Genomic DNA, 10,288 nt, shown 5'->3' with positions numbered 1-10,288 from the left:
TTGCTATTTCTGAGGTTCCTGTTGCAACTTAGATGAAAACAGTTGCAGACTGAAATAATCATTACTGAGAACAAAACAGTACATTTGCAGAACTGGTAGGGCACTCTTCTTCCATAGGACGACTGAACACTCCAAAACTCGAGCTCTAACTCCCTCTGCAGGCATAATAAGGAAAACCAGACTAAGTCTATCTGCAGTTTAGCGTATTTAGCCCACATCACGTGTGTAATCTCATCAATGAATGAAAGCTATATAGACCCATATGGAAAGCACATATTATCTCATGGGCTTTGAGCATCACCATTTCAGAGTGGTGCTCTTAGTTAATTCTGTAAGTGTTTTGCTTTTCCCCTGTCATTTATCATGTGCCTTTAATTGATGGCTCTGACAAAAAGCAATCAAGTATGGGGTGCATTCCCAGTGATACACACTGCCAGAACCTGGATGCTGCATAGCTTCCGGCCCAGCCATACTCCTTTGTATTCACATCACAATGAGATCCAGAAATATCTCCAGCTATTTCATGCTACCTCATAAGTAAAATGCCCCAGTTCGGGATGTTTTTGGCAGAATCATTCTCTCTTCCTTTGTGAACGAAACTTTAATACTTCGATCACAAAGAGAAAAATATATAATTTTCTGCAACAAATGGGGTTATACACAATGAAGCCCTTGCCCAAGTTCCAATTCCTTTACATTATTTTCAGTGTTGCATTAGTGGAGAAAAGTTGCTGACAAGCCCTTGAGTGTCGGTATAAAATAAGCATGATTTTCCCTTTGCAGTACATCGAAGGATGAAGTGGACTTGCTGTGTTCATGGTGTCAAGACGAAGGTGCCAGTCTCTTTTCAGTGGTGCCCAGTGATAGGACAAGGAACAATGGGTACAAAGGAGAACACAGGAGGTACCATTTCCACACGACGAAACACTTCTTTATGGTGAGGGTGATGTTGCAATGCAACAGGCTGCCCAGAAAGGTTGTGGAGTCTCCTTCTCCAGACAGTTTCAAAACCCACCTGAATGGTTTCCTGCGTAGCTTGCCATAGGTGATCCTGCTTTGGCAAGGGCATTGGATTCAATCTCTGGAGGTCCCTTCCAATTCCTAACTTGCTGGGATTCTGTGGTCAGTCATATGGCTGGAGGGGCTTTCTGGTTTCCTGTGGCCCCATGCAGAACATGGCCTTGAGCTGGAGCTCAGGAATGCCACCCACTCTGCATCAGAAGGCCTGGGGAAGTTCCCTTCATTACATACGAAGCTGTGAGTATGCACCCTCCACACGTCCTCATGCCACTTTCATTTTTGTATTTTTTTTTCTGCTTCCTTGTTGAGACTGAGTCTGTACGGCAATGAAGCAGTAATGGTGCTGGACAAGGCTAATGAGACAGCTGGAACTTCCTTTTGCTTTGCATTTCTTCTGAGGTCTGACAGCTGTGTGAGGAGTGTGTCTGGAGGGTCTCCAATGCTGCAATTAACGTTTATGATTAGACGTTTTCTCCTTACCGCATTCCTTTTAAAAACAAATTAACCCACAGAGTTACAAAGTATCTGAAAAAACGCAAACAACATACTCCCTATTTGTAGTTTGCCATAGAAACATTTATAGCCACTTTGTTTAGCATCACTGAGTGATGTGTTAACATGTTAATAGCAGCACAAAATCATAGAATGCTTTGCTTTGGAAGGGCCCTTTTAAGTGTCATCTAGTCCAAGCCCCCTGCAGTTACCCAGAGCATTTCAACTACATGAGATTGCTCAGAGGCCTGTGCAGCCTGACCTTGAATGTTTCAAGGGGCAGGGTCACCACCTCTCTGGGCATCCTGTGCATGTTTTACACCACCCACATTGTACAAAAATTCATCCTTACATTTAGTCTAAGTCAACTCTCTTTCAGTTTAAAACCCTTACACCTGTCCTGCTGCAACAGGCCCTACTATAAAGACTGTCCTCGTCATTCTTCTAGACCCCTTTTAAATACTGAAAGACTGCAATAAGGTCTCCCCAGAGCCTTCTCCAGGCTGGACAACCCCAAATGTCTCAGCCTTCATTTACAGGAGAGGTGTTTAAGCCTTCTAATCATTTCCGTGACCCTCCTCTGGCCCTGGTCCAACAAGTCCACGTCCCTCTTGTGCTTAGGACTAAGTAACTCCTTCTTCAGGCTAAAGGGCTGCGTTCTGCCCCGCGGGCTCTCAGTACAGGCAAGAGATCTGGTATCGGTCAGAGGTACATACTGCAATGCCCGCTCAACCCTGGAGGGGCCCTGAGTTAAGATGGCGGCGGCAGCGCCGCATCACGTGGCGGCGGGCGGGGCGGTCCCCCGCTCTCTATGTGGTGGCGCGCGCGGGAAGATGGAGGCGGTGGTCCTAGAGCTGGAGCGGTTCCTCAGCCCAGGCAAAGGCAGCGGCCTCCGCTCATGCCGATGGGTACTGCCTGGCCAACTGCTTTACCGAGCTGAGCCCTTCGCCTACGTCGTCAGCAAGGCGCAGCTAGGCAACGTATGCGAACGTTGCCTACGAAGGTACTTGCGAGCGGTGGGGACACCGTAGCCGTCTCTCTCGTAGGCCCCGCCCGGCCAGCACCTCCCCTTCCGCTGAGGCGAGGCAGCGCCGGGGCGCTGGGCTGGGGTCACGATGGGGAGGGAAGGGGAGGGCAGGGCGTTTGTCGGGTCCCGGTAGCCATGTTTTGTAGGGCGGCGTGTGCCGCTTTGCCGCTTCCTGCTGCTCTTTTTAGTGAGGTTTTTTTAAAAGAGTCTTTTCTAACAGAGCGTCTCTTCCTGGGTGCGGAAAGTTTGGGCTGCCTGCTGGGGGCGGGTGGCGGGAGTCGGTAGTGTCGGTGGCTTGGCGCTTCACTGGGTGGGCGGTGTTTAGAGGCGCCAGTCTCCCCTCAGAGGTCTTCCTCAGCCCAGCGAGGCATAAGCGGCAAAATGCGGCGGCGGTGGTGGGGGCGACCGGGCCTTGGTGAGCATTGTGATTGCCTCGGCCCCGGGTGTAGCTGGTTGTTATGGTGAGGGTAAAATTCTCACCCCGTGTATCTCTATGGTCACCATCCGTATGACCATGACGCTGTAGTCTACTGATAAACGCTTGGTCCTGAACATTCGTAGGGGTGAGGACAGCAGTTACTCGTCAGCCCTCATGAAACGGGCAGCGTGAGGTGGTTGAGTTTACTGTCACCGGGACGAGGTGCTTCTCTGTAAGGAGTATGTGGGTTTGAGACATGCATTGAAAAAAATGCCTCCCTTCTTCCCCAGAATCCTTACAAGTGAAAACTGACAAACCCACGGTAGCCTTCTGTACTTGTTTAAACAAGCAAACATAACTCCTCTATCCGTTAGTACTTTCCTAGCAAGATAATTTGTGATAGACCTTTTTGTAGGAGGTCTGTATATTAGTACCTGAAACATCTAACATGGTAGATAATCCAAAGCTATATATAGTTATGAGACTTACAGAGCCTAGCCTTTTTTTTTTTTTTTCTTTTGGAAGTATTTCAGCTGATGTTTAATTGAAGATTCTGGGGTTTTTTTCTTCATGTCCTTACAGGGTGTTTCAGCTTTTGTTTAAAGAAATGATAATGTGATCATTTTCTGAGCGAAAAGTTTGAGTGCGTTCTAGGTTATGCTCAGCATATAAAAAGCAAAACCTGGGAAGTTTTTTTAGCTAATATATCTGTGAAGTCATCTAATAAAAGGCAATGGCTACTCATTCAGTGTTAAATTAGTGAGTGATACCTATATCTATACATATGTCTCTTTCTATGTGTCAAAATTAGACAATTGGTGAACTGCTGAATTGGGATGTAGAATTGAACTGTTTTGTGACTATGCAGTGTGATCTTAGAACAAAGCCAGAAAGAAACATTAGTGCTAAAAGTCTATTGTCTTCTATTGTTCCTGTTTTTCACTTTGATCTTTAGGTGGCAGTGCAGGTACACAACAACAACAACAAAAGTTGACATGGATTTAGGTTTTTAGCAGTCATGTATCTATGATTAAAGTTTCAGGCTTTATATTGTAAACTAATTCTGTATTTTGTCTTCCATCTTATAATAAGTGTTGTTGGCTTTGCGAGAAGTGCTGGGTGAAGCAGAAGATGGGTAACGATGTGCAAAATATTTTTGGACTGCCTCATGAGAGGAACCATGGTCTCACTGAGATTTACGGTCAGAGGTTTACTATAGTGCTCATTTACTATGACTTTGGATGTGTCCTTACAGTGAGGGTCTGAGGTGCCTGATCAGGGTAAGGATGACTGTTTGGGACAGGGTTTGCCGCTTAGATTCAGAGAGCAAAGCTTGGCAAGTGCCATAGTTCTGCTTATTACTGTTGATGGAAAATATTAAAATTTTAATAAATATATAATAAAGAAATATATATATATATAGTTGGTGCATTTACCAATAGAAGGACTAACATCACTACTTTGCCTTATTGGGCTACTGGTACTACTTACGTAGTTAAATTAAAATTTTTGGTAAGTGTTATTTGGGTCTGTGTTGTATGTAGACCAGATGGCTCCCCTTTTTGCGATTTCTTTTCTTCAGAGATAGTGCTCTCTTTTCTAATGAATAGATTCATGTTGTTTTTTCACAGAATCACAGAATGGTAGGGGTTAGAAGTGATGTCTTGTAATAAAATATATATATATTCATATATTTCATGTTTCTGGCAGTGGTATCCTCAGACACTGCCATTATTTATTTACAAAGTATGTTTAAAGGTTCTGTTATTTGGTCATACATGAAGACAGCTAAACTATTTAAGCACAAATCTCAGAATTTCTAATACAGTGATTTAAATTGGAAATAGAGGTGCTACGATCTGCAGTTTCCCACATGGGGCGTTATGTAGAAAATTAGCTGGGTACTCATGGCTTGCTTTTTTGTCTGGTATCTTCCCAGATGCTGTAACTATAATTCAAGCGACTCTTGGCTCTGAGAGGGCTGTCTGTCTGTCTGTCTCTCTCTCTCTCCCCCCTGCTGGGGCATATCCAAACATGGCAAGGGACACACTTCACAAGTGTGTTGCAAGGTTAATTACACATGCTACATGTTTATCTGGACCCTGGGAAGTGTCCAGGTTTGCACATTTCACAGGTGCTTAACCCATTCTCTGGGCTAGGACATTTGGGCGTTGTCCCTTCAGGATAGCTCTGAAGTTCATCTAGTCCAACCCTCCTGCTAGAGGTAGATCACCTAGAGTAAATCACAGAGGAACACATCCAAGTGGGTTTTGAATGCCTCTAGAAATGGAGACTCCACAACTTCTCTGGACAGCTTGTTCCAGTGCTCTTCCACCCTCAAAATGAAGAATCTTTCCCTTATATTTACGCGGAACCTCCTGTGTTTCAGGTCATGTCCCTTGCCTCTTGTCTTTTCACTGGACACCACTGAAAAGAGTCTGTTTCCATCCTCTTGACACTCACCCTTTAGATATTTACAGCTGTTTACAACTCCCTCCCATCCCCCCTAGTCTCCTCAACGTAAAGAGTCCCAGCTTTCTCAGCCTTTTCTCATACAGCCTTTTTAATAGAAGGCAGCGCTAAAATATTCTGCTATAGCTGATTTAGTATGATACTGTGTCTGTTTTGAATTATACTCCATTAGCAATTAAAGAAATACTAGTCTGAAGTAGGATATGGCAGTTCAGGCTGGGTGTCTCCTGTTACTGCCACATAAGCTACACCTCTGGTGTCCTGGGTGTCCAACCCAATAAGGTGGGCACAGGAAACGGCGTATTTCTACCCATAAATCCTGCGCCTTATAAATCCATCTGCAAATCCATCCATCGTTCTCTTTCTCTTATGAGGAGAGGCTGAGGGAGCTGGGACTGTTTAGCCTGGAGAAGAGAAAGCTCAGGGGAGACCTCATTGCTGTCTACAACTACCTGAAGGGAGGTTGTAGCCAGGAGGGGTTTGGTCTCTTCTCCCAGGCAACCAGCACCAGAACAAGAGGACACAGTCTCAAGCTGCACCAGGGGAGGTTTAGGCCGGAGGTGAGGAGAAAGTTCTTCACAGAGAGAGTGGTTGGCCATTGGAATGTGCTGCCCAGGGAGGTGGTGGAATCGCCGTCCCTGGAGGTGTTCAAGAGGGGATTGGACGTGGCACTTGGTGCCATGGTTTAGATAGTCATGAGGTTTAGGGTGACAGGTTGGACTCGATGATCTTTGAGGTCTCTTCCAACCTTCTTGATTCTATGATTCTATGATTCTCTTTCTTCCCTCTCTGCTCCCGTGGGAGATGTTTCCCTATCAGGTAATGGTTGTGGAGTATCTCAAGGCCTCTGTGTCGGTGTGAGCTGAAATTCCCCCCCCACCAACAATAACCAGGCTAGCCCAGTCTGGAAGCAAATGAAAAGCTGTATTTACAAGCAGAGTCTAAAATCTACAATGAAATGCAATGAATATGTACAAATATACAAAATTCACAACATTCATAAATATATATAATCAACAGAAAAAGCACAATCGATCTCCCTTTGCTTCCCCCCAAGGGGACCCTCCCAAAGGGGCCTCCCTCTCCCAGGAGCTTCCCCCCCAGACCCCCCTGGACAGAGAAGCAGAGTTGGTTAAGCAGAAAATTGTTAACTTAGCTGCCAAGGTCAGTGTGTTATCTTCAGACAGAAGAGAAGAAGAAACAGCAGCCAGACAGCCCAGCAACTGCCCCCACTGCCGAACGCAGAATGTGCAGAATGCCTACTTTGTTTTGGGTAATAGTTCTTAAACATTTCTATCTATCCAATGGAAGTGTTTAGAACAATCGTTATTTTGCTTTCTTACACCCAATAGTGACTTATTTACATTCTTTCACTTTCTCTGTTCTGAACTTTGCAAGGAAAAATTAAAAAGACAGTTTCAAACCACCACAGTCCACCCTTTCTAAACAATTCCATTGGCTGCTACTATCATTTATCTAACCTAAAATAATATCTACAACAATAGGTGAATAAAGACCATAGTTCATTCCGGCTATTTCAGATGTAGATGATTCAAAAGAGTCAAATCACAGGAAAAACAGCAAACAGCTTGTTTCCTCGCAGATGGAGCGAAGAAAGGAACAGGGACTCTCAGGTGACTCAGGGCTCTCAGGGTTCGTGCACCGTAGATCTCATGAACTCTCCTCTTGGGCGCGATGCTGTATCTGCGCAACACTCTGAATTTAACCTCTCTCAGCCAAAGTTAGATTTCTTTGTGGAATACACTGAATTTCACCATTTTCTTGCATCACCCAATAGGTGTGACCAGGACCTTCAGCAGAAACCACCCCTCGGACAGGTTTGGCCTCTCCTGAAGGAGAAAATACCCAAACCGTTTTGCCTAACAGATTCTTTTCTCTGATAACAGGAACTCTATCACCTTCTTCCTTTCGCAACAAATCTGATTGGGCAGGTCCAGCTCGATTCACTGAACCTCTACTATTCACCAACCAGGTTGCTTGTGCTAAATGTTTCTCCCAGTTTTTCAAAGATCCACCCCCCATGGCTTTGAGAGTGGTTTTCAGCAAACCGTTGTAGCGTTCGATCTTCCCTGCAGCTGGTGCATAGTAGGGAATGTGGAATATCCACTCGATGCCGTGCTCTTTGGCCCAGTTTTTTACAAGATTGTTCTTGAAATGAGTTCCATTGTCCGACTCAATCCTCTCTGGAGTTCCATGTCTCCACAGGATTTGTCTCTCCAGGCCAAGAATGGTGTTACGTGCAGTTGCATGAGGAACTGGATGCATTTCCAGCCATCCAGTGCTTGCCTCTACCATAGTCAGCACATACTGCTTACCCGATCGAGAACGAGGTAGAGTGATGTAGTCAATCTGCCAGGCTTCACCATACTTGTACTTGGACCATCGGTCACCGTACCACAAGGGCTTGATCCGCTTTGCCTGCTTAATAGCAGCACAAATGTCACAGTCATGGATGACTTGTGTGATAGCATCCATGGAAATGTCAATGGATCTGTCACGAGCCCATCGGTAGGTTGCATCTCTGCCTTGATGTCCTGACGAGTCATGGGCCCACCGAGCTAAGAACAGCTCACCTCGGTGTTTCCAGTCAAGATCAGGATCAGGATCAGAGTTTGTGTCCACCTGGGAAACTCTTGCAGCTAGATCTGCCTGATGGTTGTGTTGTTGTTCCTCTGTAGCTTTGCTCTTAGGAATGTGAGCATCGATGTGTCTCACTTTCACTGGGATTCTCTCAATGCGAGCAGCAATGTCTTGCCACAGATCTGCAGCCCAGATTGGCTTTCCTTTCCTCTGCCAGCCATTCTTCTTCCAGTCTTTCAGCCAACCCCATAAGGCATTGGCTACCATCCACGAGTCGGTGTAGAGATAAAGCTTTGGCCATCTCTCACGTTCAGCTATGTTAAGAGCTAGCTGGACAGCTTTTACCTCTGCAAATTGACTGGATTCTCCTTCTCCATCTCTCGCTTCTGCAACTCTGCGCGTTGGACTCCACACTGCAGATTTCCATCTCCGCTTGTTCCCAACAAGACGACAGGAACCGTCTGTGAACAAAGCATATCTCTTGTCATCATCAGACAGATCACTGTAAGGAGGAGCTTCCTCAGCACGAGTTACTCTCTCCTCTGGAGGTTTTGCACAGCTTGTGCCTTCTGGCCAGTTTGTGATCACCTCCACCAAACCAGGCCTTTCGAGATTTCCCATTCGAGCTCTCTGTGTTATCAGAGCCATCCACTTAGACCAGGTAGCATCTGTTGCATGATGTGGTGAAGAACCTTTGCCTTTGAACATCCAATTCAGAACTGGCAATCTAGGAGCTAGAAGAAGTTGTGACTCAGTTCCAATCACTTCAGAAGCAGCTTTCACTCCTTCATAAGCAGCTAAAATCTCTTTCTCTGTTGGAGTGTAGTTTGCCTCTGAGCCTCTGTAGCCACGACCCCAGAAACCAAGAGGACGTCCTCGTGTCTCCCCTGGAGCTCTTTGCCATAAGCACCAGGTTGGACCATTGTCACTCGCGGCCGTGTACAGAATGTTCTTAATGTCTGGACCAGTTCGGACAGGTCCCAGACCCATCGCTTGGACTACCTCTCGCTTGATCTGGTCAAAGGCTGCTTGTTGCTCAGGACCCCATTGGAAACTGTTTCTCTTTCGAGTCACATCATAGAGAGGTTTCACAATCTGACTGTATCCAGGAATGTGCAGTCTCCAAAATCCCACTATGCCTAAGAAACGCAGAGTTTCTTTCTTGTTGGTGGGATTTGCCATGGTGGAGACTCTGTTTATCACATCCATTGGGATGTGACGGCGACCATCTTGCCACCGCACTCCCAGAAACTGGATTTCCCTGGCAGGTCCTTTCACCTTGTCTCGCTTGATAGCGAAACCAGCTTGCAAGAGAATGTCAAGGATTTTATTGCCTTTCTCAAAGACTTCTTCAGCAGTCTCACCCCAGACGATGATGTCATCGATGAACTGAATGTGTTCTGGAGCTCCACCTTTCTCCAAAGCATCATGGATCACTGCATGGCAGATGGTTGAACTGTGAATCCACCCCTGGGGCAAACGATTGAATGTGTACTGAATGCCTCTCCAGGTGAAAGCAAACTGAGGCCTGCATTCCTCTGCTATGGGAATAGAGAAGAAAGCATTAGCAATGTCTATGGTAGCATACCATTTGGCCTGCTTGGATTCCAGCTCATATTGGAGTTCCATCATGTCTGGTACAGCTGCACTCATGGGTGGAGTTACTTCATTCAAGGCACGGAAATCAACTGTCAGACGCCACTCTCCATTCTGCTTTCGCACAGGCCAGATTGGACTGTTGAAAGGTGAATGAGTTTTGCTGATGACCTTCTGACTCTCCAACTGACGAATCAAGTTTTGAATGGGCACCAAAGAGTCACGGTTGGTTCTGTATTGTCTGTGATGCACAGTTTGAGAAGCAACCGGCAGCTTTACATCCTCTATCTCATGTTGTCCCACAACTGCAGATTCATCTGAAAGCTCAGGTCTGATAGACAACTTCAATTTTCCTCCATCAATTTCTACAGTTGCTATTCCAAAAGCCCATTTGTAACCCTTAGGGTCTTTAAAACGCCCTTCTCTCAGAAAGTCAATTCCCAAAATACAAGGTGCATTAGGACCTGTTACAATAGTATGTTTCTTCCACTGCTTCCCAGTTAAACTTATATCAACCTCTATCTTAAACAACTCTTGAGACCCACCAGTGACTCCCTGAATAGTTATAGATTCTCCCCCTTGATAATTTGATGGTATTATGGTGCACTGAGCTCCTGTGTCAACCAAGGCCCTGTACTTCTGAAATTTTGAAGTGCCAGGCC

General features: G+C 45.8%; 1 protein-coding gene across 1 annotated transcript in view; it reads left to right on the top strand.

Moving 5' to 3' along the window:
• The first annotated feature begins 2,345 nt into the window (after positions 1-2,345).
• The window catches only part of SMYD3 (SET and MYND domain containing 3), a 419,115-nt gene continuing 411,172 nt past the window's right edge, over positions 2,346-10,288 (top strand). The window contains 2 exon segments of the mRNA XM_054393109.1: positions 2,346-2,515; positions 2,818-2,820. Of these exon segments, the coding sequence (XP_054249084.1) occupies positions 2,346-2,515; positions 2,818-2,820 (173 nt within the window).

The sequence above is a fragment of the Indicator indicator genome, chromosome 2 (assembly GCF_027791375.1).
Source record: "Indicator indicator isolate 239-I01 chromosome 2, UM_Iind_1.1, whole genome shotgun sequence".
NCBI classification, from domain to species: Eukaryota; Metazoa; Chordata; class Aves; order Piciformes; family Indicatoridae; genus Indicator; species Indicator indicator.
This window is presented reverse-complemented; position numbering and strand designations above follow the sequence as displayed.